Here is a 19,877-nt window from a genome sequence, read left to right as displayed (position 1 = left end):
TGTGTGATTGACTCATTAGATATTTGCATTAAGGCAGAAACTTATATCATGAACCAGACAGAAATAAACACATAAAAAACATAATAATTAGAATATATGATGAATAAATAAAACCAGCAAAACTTGACTTCTCTTTAATTTAATATTTGATTAAAAACACAATTCTGTTAAACGTATTTTTCTAAAACAATTTTGAGTGGATTAAAGGTTGATCAGAGGGAGAGAGACACAGAGATAAAGAGAGAGAGAGAGCCTTCCTCACTGTCACTGAATAACTGACTAACAGAACAGCCAATCACCTCTGCCCTGTACTCTCCATCTTGCTCCTGATTGGTGGATGCTGCAAAGATGACTGTTTGGTGCGTTCCTCCTCTTCCCCTCCTCTTCATCCCCTCCCTCCTCCGTGTGGTGGTGGTGCTGCTGCTGCAAGCTGCTGGTGTTGCCGTGACGATGATATCCTCCCCCTCCCACACACACACACACACTAAGAGGACAGGCAGCAAACAAGACGCTCTCGTGACGCGATGGCTTCAGGCTGGAGAACAGACAGCAGTGATCGGCTGCGTCTGAGGAAAACATGGTGAGTGCTCTCTTTAATTTCCAAGATGAGAGGACAGACGGACGACTGCGTGGACAGATGGATGGCTGGATGATTGATGGGTGGAGGAATGTGTGAGGATGACAGCAGCAGCAGCTGTAGCATGCTGTGTTTTCTTGATAGGGAGAGAGAGAGGGAAGAGGGGAGGATGGACAGACTGCAGATGGATGAAGGTGGAGGACTGAATGAATGAATGCATGCAGGAAGAAACTGATCAGCTTTAAAGCACATACAAGCCTGTGTGTGTGTGAGTGTGTATGTGTTTGTGTGTGTGTGTGTGTGTGCTGCCAGGCCTGTAAATGCAGGTTAGCATCCTGAGTGCTAACAGTAACAGTAGGTACGTCACTCCTGTGAACCAAAACTGGGCTGATCTGCTTTCATTTCTACAGCCACATATAAACAGACAAACACATACAGATATGGATGGATTAGCAAACAGACAGTAGGGGCAGGGAGCAGCAGGTCAGAGCTTGTTTGATGTTTGAAGTTAATGTTTCTTCATTTAAAGTCAGTCGAGTGACTACAAAAAACAAACTGACCACAGAGATGAAGAGAAGATGTTGAAATTACTGAAAAGATGCCAAATTAGCAATAATGATACAGAAAAAAAGCCAGAAGACATGAAAAACATCTACAAGAACAAGCAAAAATGACTAAAGAAGATATGAAAAAGGCACAAAATCGCTGCAAAGAGACCCAAAACTGAAAGTTAAAAGCATAAAAAAATAACAGAGAAAAAAACACAAAGACACAAAACTACAAAGAAAATCAAACCGACTGCAAAAGAAATGCAACAGTTAAAAATGTGCAAGATCTCCCCAAAGACGCATCGAGTCACCACAAAGCGAAGCAAAGCAATCAAAAATGCAAAAAACATATGCAAAGCAATAAAAAAAGTACTCTGAAAGAAGAAAAACAACTGAAAAAATCACTAAAGAGATGCTAAATAACTTTTAACAGATGCAAACATTCAACAAACAAATAACAAATATAAAGAGATACTAAATTAAAAAGACAAGACACATCTGACTATTCTCTTCTGCTTATCCAACACCAAGATAAAAATCTAACATCATAAAAAACACAAAGATTTATAAAATGAAAATAAAAGAAACATTGTAAAATTACAATAAAGAGACACAAAATTAGCATGAAAAGATGCAAAACAGCTACAATGACACACAAAACGACCACAACAGATTTCACACACACAAAAATCATCTCCACACAGAAAAAACCCTGAATAGGAAACAAAAACTGTAAATCACTACACAGACACACCAGCAACCACAACAGAGCCAAAATGCTACAAAGACGAGCATTAAAAGATGCAAAATCACTGCGAAGGCGAACAAAATAAATAAGAGTCACAAAACATTAAGGATGGACCAGGACTTCATTATCATCACAGTTATTGTGTTACTTTTAAGTTTGTAACTAAATAGTTAGAGGTTTTGTAAATGGTCGTATCCAGGACAATCTAACCCTGATAACTGAGCTTGAGTGTTTGAGTTCAAGTATGTTATGACCACATGGTCAGTAGTGACAAGGATGAAAATATATGTCTGCAGGATGAACTGGATGAACTACAAATTACTCAAGAAGGAGCAAAGCTACTAGAAAAAAACATCTAAAAGATTACTAATCATCCATTTACTTAACAGCTCATCCAATATAGTCTATCCTAGGTGAGTGCAGAGTGACAAGCTGGGTCACAGAAAAGACTTTAAAGAAAAACAAGATAAGAGAAGGAGCCAGAAAACTAAGAAACAAAAACAGAAATTTGACTATAAAAAGAAAAAAAATATGCACAAAGAAGTGCAAATTGCAAACAAGCATAAAGATAGTGAAAAAGAGGTGCTTTGATGAAATCTATAAACTGGGCATAAAATTAAAAAGCCTACAAAGACAAATAAATAGATGAAGTGATGAAACATTTTCAATAGAAACCATGGAGAAAGAAAAAGGTAATTACAACTTATAGAAGAGAGACAGAGGAGTGATTAAAACAAAGAGAAAAACAGAAACATTCCCACGGGAATACAAAGGGAGACAGATCAGATTACCTGACTCTGTGTGTATGTGTGTGATGCCACACTGTATATTTACTGGCAAGCTCTTCAGAAACTGGTTCCACTGGTACGTTTCTCAGGCTGCAGGCAGGATGTTTTGTTTTTTTTCTTTTGACTTCTAAAGAAATCTCACAATCCTCTAATGGACGCTGCTCTGCTGAGCCAACATGATGTAAGTCTCTCTCTAATTAAATCAAAGTATTTCGTTTGTAATAACCAGCCTTTTGTTTAACCGGCATTCAAAATCAAGTGAAATTAATGTATTACTATGTCAGGTGCCCGTGATGTCTATCTTTTAATGAATACAACAACTTTGATTACTTACTATTTCTGATTTAAATGATGACTTTCCATTCAGCGCGTGCTGTTAGCTTATAAAATGTTCATATATATGTAATTAGTTAAGAGTTTCAGTTTCTTCCTTTGGAGTTACTGCACTGAATCAGTCACTTCCATCCTTCTATGTCCTCCATATTTCTCTTGAATGCCAAGCAGTAACTTAGAGTTGCCTTAATTCTAACTTTAAGCCTCAACAAAATCCAAACAAATAAGCTATTAAAAACAAACAAACTTGCAAACAAAGGTTTATGGAAGCTGTACAAAATTTGTACAGCTTCCATAAAGAGAGAAACTAGATGTAGATGCTTTATGAGCATATTTAGTTTATAGACAGTGAGCGGCCCAAGTTGATCACAATTTATCCTTAAATGGTAAGACTGTGAATGCAGATGAGTTAACAGCAGTTTGAGCTCATCTGGCCAAAGAACCATTGAGGTGAGGCATCCGTCCTTCCACAGTTCACAAGAATCATTCTTCCTCCTACAGTATTTGTCAGATTTTGGTGAAACTTGCACACAATGATCACCTAATAGGTCTTCACCCAAAGCCAAGGTCAAAGTTAAGGTAATAACCTGTGAATAGTGATGAACTGTGAGATCGATGAACTACTACATTGTTGATGTTACTGTTTATAATCTTTTTGAAGAGAGCAAAGTGACTCCTATAGAATTACTTTTACAATGAAACTGTCCATGATAGATATATTTTGGGTTTTTAGTTAGTGCTGTACCTCTACTAAAGTGGGGAACGACGAGAAAATATCTCAGTTCAAGACCACTGTGATCAAAAGATGACGATCATTTTCTTCTGCAGTAATTTACATTTGCTGGGAGTTCCCGGCCCATTCATTAAGATACAGGGAAAAGCAGAAGCAGGGAGATGAGCAGCATGACAAAACATGAACACTAGGAGCTGAAATGGAGGTGGGTTGAAAGCAGCTTGCAGATGTGCACCAACAGCAACTGTGGGCAGGTTAAAGCAACTTATATAGCGTCCTGTGTGAAATTTACCAGCTGGAATTGTGGATGGGTTTGACTTGTAGCTGATATAGATCTGAGCAATATAGTGTAGCTATTCCTCAAAATAGTGTGAGAAGATTAAACACAGACATCAGTGTGAACCCGTGTATGGGAGAACATGCAGATACATTCAAAGCATTGATGAATCGCTGACTCTTCTTTATGAATCTGTGAGGAAAGAAAACAAAACAGAGAGAAAGGGTTCGATTGTCTCTTTGCACTGTGGCAGTTACAGGCAGCCACCACACACAAGTGCACACAAACACCCAAACACAGCAAAAGCATTGTAGAGCAAAGAAGGACTGAGAAGAAAGAAGAGTGGAAAGAAGGGAAATGTCAGAAAAATAATTTCCTTCAATGTGCCACGTTTGTGCGTGTGTGTTTCAGACAGACATAAAGTGTGAGCTTGTCTGTGTAAGGTTGCTTTCACATCAGTCGAGGTCGTGTTTTCTGGGGGAGGAGGTGTTAAAACAGGATTATATACAAGATCACAGAGAACTCGTAACCATAATCCCTCCTCTTTATGAATTATTCATGAAAATATTCCTTTTTATATTTTACCCACAGATATGGGAGTGTATATGCTTTGGCTGAGCAAAGTGACAATGAAAAATAAACCTAGACTCCAGACACAAAGAGAGAAGGAAAACAGTCAGGCTTCCAAAAACAGCACTGCTCATAACCTTGTTTTGTCAACTAGTTTAAATTTACATGGATTTACAGCAAAAGAAAAGCAGCCAATTACTTAAAACTGAAAACATGAAAACAACATTTTCTCTTATAAAAATGATATTATTTATGGCTTTTACACTTGCCAGTTTTTATTTACATACATGTTAATTCATAGTAATATGGTAATTTAACTTACTTTTATTAAAAAGTCAAGTGAGTTTATTTTCTTTAATTCTTCTAGCAATTAAATAAAAATGTTAAATTTACCAGAAAGAGAAAAAAAGAAAAATCAAAAACATTTGCAAACCATAATTAAGAACACAATTATTCATGCAAAAACAACATTTACTGTTCACAAAAGCACACAGTTAGTCATTCGTCACATGTGTAATAAAATATGACATTCATTTTATTTTTTTATTGTATTTTGATTTATTTGCAGTGGTGTAGAGTGTACACATAGTAGTTAGTATTAAATGTTCGTAAATGTAAAGTTATTTTAATTCTTGCATATGAAACACTTAACATGTTCCATTAGATGCATGTCCCCCCCTTAACCCACAGGCAGTGATCCTGCATCTGTTATGGGGTTTCCTGCTTTATGTGTACAGTGCACTGTACGCTGGTAGTGTGTATTTAGTTAAAGTGTTGTTGTTTTTAAAGAACTGACAGATTAATGTTTTTTCCCTTCATTTTCAGTGGAACAAATTGAGCTTTTTTCTATCATGTGCTGTGGGACCATAGCTAAAAGTCTATTTTTAGTTTAGGTGTTCACACTGATTCAGCATTATTACCACCATCTCTGTGACTTTAACATGATAGTAAAAAGAAAAAGCAAAAAAAAAATTAACCAAAAAAACAGACCTGGAACACTTTGTGAACCGAGCCATAATCATTGCAGCTCTCAGCACACTGCCAGCTAAATTTAGACTAAATTTCTGGGATTATAGAGGACATGATTGCTTCACTTTTTGGTGTATTTCCTTCTAGCTGGTGAACCCCCTCACCCCAGTCCTATGCAGTCTGTTACTATGGAAACCAGAACCTCCCTCCCCACCCGGCTCCCTCTCTGTTCTCCATCACTTTGAAGACATTTTGTTGACCTACATTACTGCTTCCAGAAGCTCTTCATAGTATTTTACTCCACATTTGCTGTTCCTGGTGGTCCAACAAGCAACAACATGCAGTCATCCCCCTGTTTGTGGCATCTGTCCATGGGCTTCCTATACAGGTTAAGCTTGATGTATCGTACCATTTGGGAGGCTATCCAGTCAGGTGAAATATTAAACCCACCTTTAATGCATTATGTTTACATGATAGAGGGTGAGTAACAACCAGGTGCAGCCAATCAAATGCATGTGGTTAACTGCTTATCAACACCTCTATAAAACTGAAATTTTGATAGTCGTCAAATGTGAAGCCATCTGTGCAACAGCATAAACTTGGTCCAAATTGGGTCATGCAAAAGGAAAATTATCCCAAGCACACAAGTGAATGTTTAACAGAATGGCTGAAAAAGAAAAGAACCAAGATGCTGCAACGGCCCACTCACGTCCAGATGTCACCCTGACTGAAATGCAGTGGTGGGACATTAAGGGAGCTGTGCATAGATAAACTCTAGCAAACCTCAAACAGCTGAGGCAATGTTGTAAAGACATAAAACGTGTAAAGAAGAGTGGCCATAATCCCTCCACAACAATGTGAGAGACTGATAAAGTCATGGTTCTTTAATGTGCTGAATCATGCAGTGTCGTTTTAAAAGAGTTTTTCACCAGACAACATAGAGTCCTGTGAAAAAAACCCTCTCTTTTTCATGTGAATATATCAGCATTTGTGTATTTTTTTCCAGCTAGTACACATAGTACTATAAACACACGTTTATATTGGCAACTGGAAAAACTTTGTCGATATTAATTAGCAGTTCCCGGGAAAGTTGGAAGAGTTTTTAGAGGCAAATAGTCGCATTTTAACAATAAACCCGTGGACATGTATGTTACCTCTCGTAAAACCTCTCAAACGCAGCATTAATTAAATGCATTTGAACTATGGAATCCAATCCAATTTAAGAGCAACTTAAAGCCAGGAAATATTAACATAAATCAAACAGCGTCATATCAAAATATTAAAGTGAGACTATGCCAAACAAAGCCGACAGTACTAAAGCTTGATTCATTAGCTAACATTAAGAAAGGCCAGAAAGTGGACCAGGCTGGCTAGACAAGACAATTTAAACCACTTTTATCTACATTTAAATCAAATATGTCAAATTTGATTTACATGTAGAAATAATTTTACAGTTTGCCAATATTTGTTTTTCCTAAAAAACATTATACAATCTATATGTAACACAAATCTAAGAAATTAAGTAAAACAAAGAAAAAAAGAAATGTTATCAGATCCAACGAATAATGAATTTTATAAGTTACAAACACAGTTACGAAGTCTAGTTCAGTGAATATAATGGAATAACATATGCCAAGTTTCATTGACTACAAACTCACTAGCCTGGATAATTGTCAGTCAGCTAGCCAAAACTGATTGGAAACGTGGTTCCTCACAGCAAGTATTATTTGTCAGATAATAGCATTAAAAATGCTTTGAAAGGGACCAATGGCTCAAACATGGTTGAGAAGTCAAATTCAGTGACTCAGCTCAGAGCAGGTGAAACTGAGCAGACAACTATCTGCTCTGGCTGATACTTACTTTATAAGTAAGTTGGCCCTTACTTTATACCATCAACAGGCTAAACTGCTGCGTTACATATAAATGTTATCGTTTAGTTGTCATAAAGGGGGAATTAGCTACAGAGACCAATGATGTATTTCATACCAGACGTTTTAATGGAATAAAATGGTAATTTAGCTCACATATGGAGACAGGCTCCAGTGGCCACTGGAGGAACTGCAGTTTTTGGAACTTCTTATGTTTCATTTTTAAACTGGTGGCATTGCTGCTTGGTGCTCTTTAAAAGAAAAACACTCTATACTATTGCTTGTGATTAGATAAAATATCTGAAATGAAAATATAGAAAAGAAACTTTGGGAGCATGAGAAATAACATTTTTTTTTATTAAATTACTTTCATTCTGACCGAATTTGCTTTGTCCTATAGCATGTTTGCAGACTGTAACCAAGACAACTCAGCTCCACTTTATGGCCAGTAAAAGCAGATCACTGGCTGGTTCATTCAGAGGGAAACTCATACATGACACTTGGTCAAGTAACTGCAGGATTTTGTGATTCCGTGAATGCCTGAAAAGATAAAAGGCATTGCACACTCATTACCCATGGAAATACAGTTTTCCCAATGCCATAAAGGTTTTTCATTTAGTGGCAGCGAGAAGAACAACAGTTTGAGGTACTTTAACCCATCCATCCATTCGCTTCCATTTATTCTTTTCAGGGTGACACTGGAGCCTATCCCAGCAGTCACAGGGCGAGAGGCAGGGTACACCTTGGACAGGTCACCAGTTTGTCGCAGGGCTAACACACAGAGACAGACAACCATTCGCACTCACATTCACACTTATGGGCAATTTAGATCGATCAATTAACCTATCCACATTAACTGCATATCTTTGGACTGTGGGAGGGCGTCGCAGTACCCAGGGAGAACCCACGCAAGCACGGGGAGAACATGCAAACTCCACACAGAACTCATTGAACTCAGGACCTTCTTGCTGTGAGGCAACAGTGCTAACCGCTGTGCTACCGTGCTGCCATTATAACCCACATTTATTAATCAAATTTAATCTACCTGATTCAATCTTAAGACTGAGACAAAGGCAAAATGAAAAAGTATAAAGGAACACAGTCAAGAGTTCGAAGCTTAAGTAAATAATCTCTCTTGTCTCTCTGTGTTTATCTGCTTTTCCAACTAATCCTCATCCCTCTCTCTGTCTCGTTTCTGCAGGACACAGTGTGATCTGCCCACAGCTTGAACCCTATGTGAATCAAATTAACACCATAGTTCATTGCTTTTCACCCAATAAAACCTAAATAGGATTGACTACTTTCATTCACTCGGTTTATGTGCTTGAAGAAACAACACATGGAAGCAGAAAGATGTTTTAAATGGGATATGTACCTAAATGTGGACACCTGGACACTCTTTCCCCCCATAGTGGAATAACCTATGCCAAGTTTCATTGACTACAAGCTCACAAGCCTGGATTACTGTGCCCTGAAATTACAGAAAAACCAAACCTGCATCTGGATTTCTGGCATTCTTCTTTGCGTGTGAAATGTTGATGTGCTTTTCCAGAGATCTAGCATCCGCCAAGAGTTATCACAAGGAGTTCATATGAACATTTGATCCTTTTTATGTTGAATACACAATGGAATAAAAGGGTGAGACAAGGAGCTTACAAAAACAAACAGTACAAAAATACATCTGGAACCTTGTATCCAAACATAAAGCCCCTTCCCCTGGCTGCAGAGTGGAAAAAGGGGTGTGTTTGGAGGTTTACCCTCACCAGGCTGCCACTTGCAGATGGAGGCCCACCAACACTCCCCAGATAGCAGCAGTGAGGAGTGCACCGTCCTGGAGGCTCCACCTGGCAAAAACGCCTGCCCACAACATGCAGGGAAGGTAGGTATTCAATAGGTGTGCAAATGTCCTGAACTACATATGAAAAGTGACATGAAAGCAAGCAAAAACTTGTCCACATATCGCACAAAGCCAAAATCAGCTTAAACCTTGGAGGTAAATTTCAGTTGGCTAAGAATAAACGTTTCTGTTAAACATCAGTGGTACAAAAGGAAACCAGAAGTCTTCCAATACCATACAAAGTTATGCCTCGCCTGTAATTCTGTTCATATCCATTCATGTTTATGCTTAACCTCCATATTATAATCCTTATTTATTTTTATATTCAATCCATATTTATTTATTTATTTTATATTACCTCCAATATAGACTGTCCCTGCCAGCTAAACTGAAACTGAAGCCAAAGATAGGACATCTACCTACAACACATGACAAGCGTCTCGAGTTTTACACAAATAAACGATAACTCTTTGATTTTTTTGGACTTGGGTTTGGTAGTATATGCCTATATGAACAAAATGAGAATAATTCAAACGCCATTTAACTTGAATATCGGATGTTTTCACAGATTATGTGTGCTGATGACATCAGGAGTTTTTATAGATCATTTATGCTGATGTTAGTATTATTCATATGGAAATTTAGTAAAGCGTATTAATCTTTTGTGTCATTGTGAATTCAAGTAATACTGTATTTTTTTTTTTAAAGAGCTCAAACAAAGAAAGTTTCTAGCTCCCCCAAGGTTTTTCTTGATTCGTGTGACCCAGACCTTTGACCTATGGCCTTGAAGCATTTCATACTAAAACGGTGTATTTTAACATATATTTTTACGCAGTTCGTGATTCTACAAAACTCTATGGTTTCATTGTAATATCGTATGGAATAGTATTGCAAAATACGGTTATGGTTCTCAACAGTAAATTCTGAATTCACATTTCACATATTATTGGCCTTGAAGCATTGCACACTAAAACAGTGTATTTTACTACCTTTGCCCACATGGTGGGAGCAGAATCTGCAAAAATCATTGGTTCTTATCATGTAAAAACTTGAGATTTTAACATATATTTTTACGCAGTTCGTGATTCTACAAATATGGTTTCATTGTAATATCGTATGGAATAGTATTGCAAAAAAAGTGCATGGTACAGCACACTCTGTGCCCTTTCATAGTGTATATATCACACTCAATATGGTTTCTTTAAATCTTGTCTTCTATGTCAACTTTGTCCTTTGGCACTAACAATGAAGGTCTAAGTCAAATGCTTAGCCATCCTAGGTACTCATGTCGCCCAAGGCCTTGTATATACCTGTAAAGTTTAAAGATGAGCCATAAAAAAATTGGGGTAATATAACATTTTTACTGATTTTCACTTTTGGTGTGACCTTGAACTGATTTTCAGCAAAAATAAAATCAGCTTGAGCCTTTATTGGTATCTACCATCAGACTAAATTTGAACATGATATCTTGAAATCTGTGGCAACTAGCCTGCTAAAACATGGCCAGATAAACAGACAAATGGAACCAATTACATACTTAGTAAAGACTGGACTCTAAAAGACTGGCTGGCTGTAGCTCATTAAGTAGAGCAGGTTGTCTACAAACTAGAAGGTTTAAAAAGTTGCAGTTTTATAGGAGGTATGTGTGCTGCTATTTCTTGGACAGTTTAAGTGACTATAACAGAAAATAAAACTGTGCCCTGTTAAGAAATATGATGCAAAAACAAAGTTTATAGGACAGATATGAGCATTTATGGTTCTCAACAGTAAATTTTGAATTCACATTAGAGATTAGATAAAACTTTATTAATCCCTCCGGATGGGTTCCTCCGGGAATTTCTGTAACATGTATTTTCAGATTCAGTCATGCATATAGAAATGACTGAATCATGTACTGCAAAGTGTAAACCCAAAGCCTAATCCATGTTATCTATATGTTGTTCCTATTTAATCCAGTTACTGATTAGCAACTGTACAACAACTGTACAATGAGACTAAACTAAAGACAAACAATATATCTAGGCTATCATGGGGCATTCAATTCTTAATAGTGTAGCTTCTCTCTCCTCTTTCCTCCCTTCATGTAAACCTTTCAATTTGCAGGTTGCTGACTTGTACTGCTCTGCCTGCAAGTGTGCTCTGTGTGAGGACTGTCTTCCCAACCATGCAGAACACCCTAAGGTGGCCCTCAGCCAGGCCCTCGAGCAGCACCGCAACAACCTGCAGGAAAGACTGGGCACTGTTCAGGACAGGTACAGGTTGAAATACTTGATACAACATTAAGAAACTTTATTCTGTCCATTAATCTGTGCCCCCAACAAACCCTTATGTTAAACTGTTGTGCAGTGGTGCTAGTTTCCATTTATCAACAAAAACACACACAAAACCCCTCCAAAAATTTTAATGCTGAATTACTTTTTTTAAATATATATTATAAACTGCAGAAGTAAGCCAATGATAAACATCAGCTGGAGTTTATTAGGATTTTATTATTTTTATATATTGTATATTTTTTAGTAATTCCCAAAGACCAGGAGAGGGCTCTCTCATTAAGCAAGATTCATTTAAGAGTCACTTGGGCAATGCGCATTGATTGTTTGTTGCAGCAAAACACAGATGTTCCCTAAATGCCTCACATTTTTTAAGAAAAAAAAAAGATAGAAGAATAAAATAGAAGAGTGACAGTGTTCTGGGCCAAGGACTTTTCTCAAGAAAGACAAATAATCTCTGGAATTTAATTTAAATGCTACTGTGGGAATGAGATAGTCAAAAGATTTCTTAAAATACATACGGACTTGGGTAGAAAGTTAAAGAAGTTACTAAGTATTTATATTGAAAATACCCATCCATTCATGTATGGAATTATTAGTAAACAGGGAGTAGTAAATGCAGGTCCCACATTCAAATTGCACTTAAAATACTAAAAGTCACATTTTTTCGTTTGCAAAATTGGAAAAAAATAAAATACAAATCAGCTGATAGCATTTCATTCTTGTAGATCAAACAGGTACAGATGTATTTGCTGTGGAGAACAAGTTGCATAACAACTGACATATTCAGTTAAAGTATAATGTAGGCATACTTAATATAACTCAGTCACAAGTAACTATTAACAGACAGTGGATGGAGGAAAGAAGAGATGCTGACATCTGGTGGACAGTGAGCAAAATACAGTACAAATGATTTACCAGGCTATAAAATCTTGACATTAACAATAACATGTTATTAATTTTTCTCAATTAAAGTTACAGGTTGCATATGTAAACATTTAACAACATAAATGTAGCATAAAGAAAGCTTGCTATTGTTGTTTTGCAAATTAGATATGTAACTGCCTTTCTCTTTTGTGCGTGTCCTCTCTAGACTCCCTCAGATTTCAGATGTACTGTCCTTTGTTAAAGAGATCCTCCAGCAGCTGACCAATCAGAGGGCTTCCATTGAAGAGGACATTCAATCGAGCTTCGAGGACTTACACAAGCAGCTGGATGTTCGAAAGAGTGTACTGCTGATGGAGCTGGAAGTTACATATGGGCTCAAACAGAAGGTGAACAGAGTTTGTTCAATTTTTCCTTTGATTCTTTGGTAAAAGTACAACCTCCTCAGTCACTGGTATACTTCTTTAAATAAAACAAATCAAATGAAAAAGTCTGAAACAGTCTAATGAAACTTTTCTTTTTCTGTCTCTAGGTTCTCCAAGCCCAGATAGACAGCCTTCTACGGGGAGAGGGGGACATCACAGCCACCTGTACCCAGGCAGAGGAGGCTCTGGCTGGAGATCCCTGTGTGGCGAGCCTGCAGGTGGAGCGAGAGCTGTGGGAGAGGCTGGGTGAGCTTGCTGGTCTTGGTTTGCCATGCCAGCCGGAAGAGAACGACCAGCTGGATCTGGTGATGGAGACAGATGGGCTGAGGAAGTCCATACACAACCTGGGGACTATTGTTACAACCAGGTGAGACAATTCAAATCAAGTTCAACTCAGTTTTACTTATTTAATGCCAAATCACAACAACAACTGCCTCAAAGCAATTTATATTGTAAAGTAAAGATCCTACAATAGTACAGAAAAACAGAATAAACCCAAAAGTCAGACAACCCTGTATGAGCAAGCATAGGGGAAGGAAATGGAAAAGAAAAACTCCCTTTCAACAGGAAGAAACCTCTGGCAGAAGCAAGCTTAAGGAGGGTCAGCCATCTGCCACAACTGGTTTAAAGTGAAAGGGGAACAAAAGACAGACAAAAGACTGTGGAAGAGAGCCAGAGATTAATACTAACTAATGATTACATGCAGAGTGGTGTGTAAACACATAGTGAATAAAAAAGGTGAGTGAAAAAAACAAAACAAAACAGAAACACTCAGTGCATCATGGGAACACCCCAGCAGCCTAGACCTACTGCAGTGTAAAGATTAAAAAGTTTTAAGCCTAATCCTAAAATCAGAGAAGCTCATTGAGACTTGTTTGTATCATTTATGCACAGCTCCCTATAAGGTCACACCACAGCATTTCAGTCAGGCTGAAGACTGGAATGGGCCATTGCATCACCTTGATCCTTTTCATTTACAGCCATTCTGTTGTACATTTGCTGCTGTGCTTGGGAACATTGCCTTTTGCATGACCCAATTTGGCCCAAGTTTTGCAGACGGCCTCAACTGACTCTGAAGAAAATAAGAGCAATCTATAAAATCCGCTGTACCAAAGTATTCCAATCAGCGATAAATAGCAAGATGTTTTAGCTGTATTTTTTTTAGAGAACAACAAACTGTTTTTCCAGGCTAAATTGTCATCTTCTAAATTATTAAAGATTATTAAGCACCCCAGCTTATCAGCTATCTGCTTTAAGGTGCATTTTTGAAAGTTATACCAGGAAGGGAATAAATTCTGATTTAAGTCTTTCTTTGTCAGAGGAGCTACAGTATCCAGAGTCGTACGCAGTGACGATATAAAACTATTAACAAGATAACAAACTCTGTAAAAGCAGCGTTCAGGTAACTGCTCTGCACTGTGTTGGTATAAGGCACTGAAGAAGATGCAGCTGAGGAATTATATCCATGGCCGACACAGTCTCTAAGGGGATGGGGTTTTGGGGCATTTCAATGATGATGAAACATATTGAACCCTGTGGTTTTGGATTTAATGCCATTTCATTAACACTCGTCTTTCTTCTCATCCTCAGTGCGGTTGCAAGCCAGAGCGAAGCCATGGGTGCAGGTCTTGAGCAATGCATTGTTGGGCATCCTGCCTCTGTTACCATTGTAACAAGAGACAAGTCAGGGGGAGCCTGCAAGAGTGGAAATGCGATCCTCTCTGCTGAGGTTCATTCTGCACCTAAACTCCATAAAATTAAGTTCTACTCTGTGTTCACACTTCAATGCAAACAGTGACAAAACATTATGATGTGTTGATGTAGGTATTCACACCAGACGGCAGCATAGTAGATGGTGAGATAGTGGACCACAAGAACGGGACATATGAATTTGTGTACACGGTGCCAAAGGAGGGTGACTTCTCACTGGCTCTCCGTTTGTATGACCAGCACATCAAAGGAAGTCCCTTCAAACTGACTGTCACCAAGACTCTAGAGGCTGAACTAGACGTAGGTGGATCTTTCTTTCAATATTAGTACATTTCTACTATCCATTTGGCAAATAATGTCTAAATTCCTTTAATAGCAACTGTGATATACACCAACAGCCTATGTACGGCTCATTCATGTCCAGTGTCCTTTAGCATCTGTGCTGAAGGACACTGGACATCAGGACCTGAAACATCAGCTTATGACATTACTGTCTGACACTCACTTTATAATTATTGTTATGAAGGCCTAGTCAAGTAGTTTTGCCTAAACCTAAGAGGTTGTTAATCCTCTTCCCATCAAACGAAACTTGCATCCAAGTATGTCCAATCTCACTGCAAAACTTTGTGCTAATGTCCTCACACAACACAGAAAAGCTCGTATTGTTGACCACATCGTGCTTGTCTCTTGAAGTTCAGAGTTCTTGAGCAACAATGATTCAAGCAACATGACTTAAGCAATTATAAAACCTAAATTTATTTGATTGAGCTTACCCTAAATTCATCGATACATTGACTTTGGCAAAGGATGTAGGAAGCTTTCCAAACAAAAACCATATAATCTTCATAGTTACTGTGTATTGTGTTTCCCTTTTTGCTCTCTCTCCAGGTTTCTCCCTCTACAACAACGGCAACCAACTCAGCAGCCAATGCTACGCCATCGACTGGCTCATCTGAAGGAGCAAAGAGACGAGGAAAGTCACCTGGTCAGAAGAAGAAAGGCTCAAAGAGGGCCAGCAGTGCCCTTGGTACCCCACGGCGCAAAACTCAGAACCCCATTGAGGACGACCTCATTTTTAGGATCGGTGAGACATTTAGCTGGAAGAAACGAATCGTACAGACAGACTAGGATATTGTACACTTGCTTTTTTAAAGCTAATATATCCTCATTTTTGTGACACTGAAAGGCCCTTTTAATGCTTCAATCAATTTGGGCTTATTTCTCCCCATCATATGCATCACTTTTTCCAACATGGTGGAATTTTCATCTGGCTGATTTCAGTGTCTGTTACCTGTTTCATGTTACTGTTTATGAAGGGACTAAAGTAATGTCATTGTGAATTTTAAAAGCTCAGATTCACCAAATTGTCAGTATTGTAGTATTGTTGTTGTTTTTTTATTTTTTTTTATTTTAGCACACAAGTATGATGGGACTGTCAGAATAAATCTAGTATTGACATCATAGCTAATCTTCTCCTACCTTAAACGCTTCATAAATTTGTCCTGGAACAAAAATGTTCGTATGTGTGGTGCACCACACATACGAACATTTTGTGTGGAATGGTGAAATGCCCAGTTTTAGTCTTGATAATAATATTCCACTCAAATGTCTTTTAGACCTCGCTTCAATTCTTTTAAAACTTAGGTAAATGTGAAATGGTCTTCCCATAGAAAGCCTTTCTTCAAAGTCAGTAACACAAAAAGAAAACATGAATTTTCACCTTTTACTTTCAACAAAATTTACACAAATGAGCCTTCTTTTTAAAATAGAAAACACAATCCATGGGTATTTTGTGCTTGAGGGGGTAGGTCTAGTCCAAATGTATGTTCAAGGAAACTTGAACTCAAATTGAAGCTTCATGCAAAAGGTTGTTTATGAAAACATTTCTATGTATAATGGAATTTAAAATCATATTTTGCACTATTCAGGAACAAAGGGAAGGAATAAAGGAGAGTTCACCAATCTTCAAGGAGTAGCTGCCTCTTCCAATGGTAGGATACTGATCGCTGACAGCAACAATCAGTGTGTCCAGGTATGGCCTTCGAAAAGCTGCAGGGTTCATATAAAAACCCCAAATTTATATTGAAAGTTAAAAAATGTATATATGTCCAGATTTTCAGCAATGAGGGAGAATTTAAGAGTCGTTTTGGAGTGCGGGGACGATCGCCGGGTCAGCTACAGCGTCCGACTGGTGTAGCCGTGCACCCCAGTGGTGACATCATTATTGCTGACTACGACAATAAGTGGGTCAGCATTTTCTCCTGTGAGGGCAAATTCAAGGTACGTGTGCTGATATGTCAGGGTTGAAGGGGTATTGTACTTTATTGCAAGCAAACCCTCATTCTAATGTTTTCAGTGTTGATTTATGCAGCAATCTTATTGTTTGTTTTTGTTGTTCACCAGGCAAAACTTGGCTCTGGCAGACTCATGGGACCAAAGGGTGTGTCTGTGGACCAAAACGGACATGTTATTGTGGTTGACAACAAAGCTTGTACTGTCTTCATCTTTCAGCTGACTGGAAAGCTCATTACCAAGTTTGGAAGCAGGGGCAATGGTGACAAGCAGTTTGCAGGTAATGTGGACTAAATTATATTATTTCACGTAATTTAATTCCCAAAAATCTACTATGGGCTGTGAAGAATAAATATATATAAGGAAGAAAAGGCAAATATATGAAGAGAAAATGTTTGATTCTGAATTGTCTTGAGATTAACGGCTCTTTAAAAAGTTAGTACTATATAGAAACCATTGATGTTTTTAACCCCATGAGGTCTGAGTCATCACTGGTAATGAAAGCAGTACTAGCTGCCCTAACCCCATGTTTTGGTGACCAGCACAAAGTATAAGAAATATAAATAGTCAGTTAGAGCAATTAGATTGCGTACCCTTTTGTCCCCTGACTGCCAAAACAATGAAAATGATACGTCCTAAAAGTTAAGGATTGGGACAATCACCACTGATGGCTTAGATCTGAGAGGGTTAAAACATTTACCCCCCAACTTTTGGCAATAAGGGAACAAACAACATTTTAACTTGCATTTCTCTTTTGTCCCAGGTTTTGAGGCTAGGGTTGTAGCTATCACTGATGACCTCAGAAGATTTACGTGCGCTAATAAAAGTATTTAGGTGATGGTTGGCAGTTGCTAAGTCTGAAAATTGATTTAAGAACTGAGTGCACTTGAAATTCTGTTTAAAGTTGAACCCTATGACATTTAAATCACTTGATGACCCCAACCTTTAACAGTAAAATATTGTACATTTTGTTCTTTCTTTTCTTTTTCCCCCTTTTTCTTTTCATTCTAAGAGACTTCAAAAACTATTCAGATATACAAATACCAGTGTTACCTTTCTCTAAAATACTTGCGAATTGAAAGTGTTAAAAGAGGCTAAAGCTAATTGAAAATACATTGTTCGTTGTACAATGTACAACCTATTTCTTTGTTCCTGTTTTTCTTTCCTAAAGGTCCACACTTTGCAGCAGTGAACAAAAACAATGAAATCATTGTGACAGACTTCCATAACCACTCTGTTAAGGTACAGCATTTTACTGAGCTTAAAGGATAGTTTTAGCGTAATGTTATGGTAAAACAAGCTAATATTTCATATCAAGTCCAAGTATGGTTTCAGAGGATTCAAAATAATATATCTTTATCATTATTTCTCGGATTAGGTTTTCACGCTTGAAGGAGAGCTTGTACTGAAATTTGGTTCAAATGGGGAAGGAAACGGCCAGTTCAATGCTCCCACTGGTGTAGCAGTGGATATTAATGGGAACATCATTGTAGCTGACTGGGGCAATAGCAGAATACAGGTAAAACGTTAAAATATGAAAAAACTTTTATATACGGTCAACCTTTTATATATGAAAGCCCTACTGTGTAAGGTTTTTATATATAAATAATACATATCTTCGACATTTCCAGGTGTTTGATGGCAGTGGCTCCTTCCTGTCCTATATCAACACATCAGCAGACCCTCTTTATGGACCCCAAGGTCTGGCTCTGACTTCAGACGGACACGTTGTAGTGGCTGACTCTGGCAATCATTGCTTTAAAGTCTACCGCTACCTACAATGATGGAGGCTTGGATGACGATGGGGGATGGTGACGTGGACGCGATAGACAAGTTGAGGTTTAAATGAAGCGATAGAGTGAGCACTGTCAAATAATATGAATTACTGCATGAGCCTCTAACTGCTCCCTGTGAATGTTGAAAATGGGATAGAAGGGATGAAAAAGTCAGTGAAAAAGTGTTCAGTTCCCATTCTGGGTTCCAACCAGAACTCATGACGGAAGTACCTAATTTGAATATTTTTGGTGATTATTATTAGGTAAGATCATTAAAAAATAAAATGAAAACAAAACATTGATAGCAGATGAGTCTCAAGAGGGCTTAAGATTGGCTCACGTGAAAATCTCAATAATTTCCAGCTGTCATACAGACATTGCAGAATGGGATGTAGATAAAAGTTATGCAATACTGGTTCAGAGATGTCAAATTTGAGAGGTTCAGTGTCTATAAATGGACTAATGAGGAAAGCTTTGGATAATAAAATGAAAAAAACCAAAACCAAACAAAGGCTGCAAGAGAGATGACAATGATTTCTTCAGAAACAACTGCTTACTAAATTTATGATGTGGTCAATGAGACATAAAAAGGAGCAAAGGCATTAACATGGACATAAAGGGATATAATGGAAATAATGTGGAGAGAATGAAATGAAAGACTGAAAGTTTTCTAATGTTCTGCCTTCTTGTGCTGTATGTAATACACAAAATAATTGATTATGAGCTAAAAGAGACCTATGTCTTCCAATTTCATTACATAATTAGAGACTTCCACTGTGGATTTGGTGCCACACTTTAACATCCCTTGAGCAAAGCACTTAACTTAAAGGTAGCGCAGCTGGAGAGGACAGCAATTGTGCTGAAGCATACAAGATTTTATTTCTAAATATGACAAAAAAATTCCAAATTTATAAGACATAGACCACTTTTAGTCCAAAGTGCATTGTTTGTACATTAGGATTGTTTGAACATGGAATGTTATTTTGATCCCATATAACAGTATTCTTTACAAATCTTAGGTAATAGATTCATTATTAGAAATGATTGCTTGACTCTAATTCTGACTGTCTGAATTAATGACTGATTGACTTGATTTGACAAAAAGCATTGTGTGTCTATGCTTGGTTTGAGTGTTCAGATATTTTTTTCCTGATAAACCTGTTGCAATGAGGAAAAAGTGAAAAATTTATCTTATATATTTGTGAAGATACGTTTAATAATATTGCATAAGCTGTAATCAACATATTTGGACTCAGTAACAGCAGCCGTCTT

General features: G+C 37.7%; 1 protein-coding gene across 1 annotated transcript; it reads left to right on the top strand.

Annotated features, from left to right (window-relative positions):
- Positions 1-436: 436 nt before the first annotated feature.
- Positions 437-18,878, top strand: LOC120733315 (tripartite motif-containing protein 2-like). Its single transcript, XM_040031407.1, has 14 exons — positions 437-580; positions 8,613-9,290; positions 11,352-11,500; positions 12,612-12,792; positions 12,936-13,195; positions 14,419-14,557; positions 14,653-14,838; positions 15,427-15,622; positions 16,467-16,570; positions 16,651-16,818; positions 16,942-17,110; positions 18,002-18,072; positions 18,209-18,349; positions 18,462-18,878. Exons 2-14 carry the CDS (start codon positions 9,192-9,194, stop codon positions 18,612-18,614), a joined length of 2,016 nt encoding a protein of 671 aa, XP_039887341.1. The 5' UTR covers positions 437-580; positions 8,613-9,191; the 3' UTR covers positions 18,615-18,878.
- Positions 18,879-19,877: the final 999 nt, after the last annotated feature.

This window comes from Simochromis diagramma, unplaced genomic scaffold (genome assembly GCF_900408965.1).
Source record: "Simochromis diagramma unplaced genomic scaffold, fSimDia1.1 OVJJ01000229.1, whole genome shotgun sequence".
NCBI lineage: Eukaryota > Metazoa > Chordata > Actinopteri > Cichliformes > Cichlidae > Simochromis > Simochromis diagramma.
The sequence above is the reverse complement of the archived record's forward strand: the minus strand, read 5'-3'. Positions and strand labels throughout refer to the sequence as shown.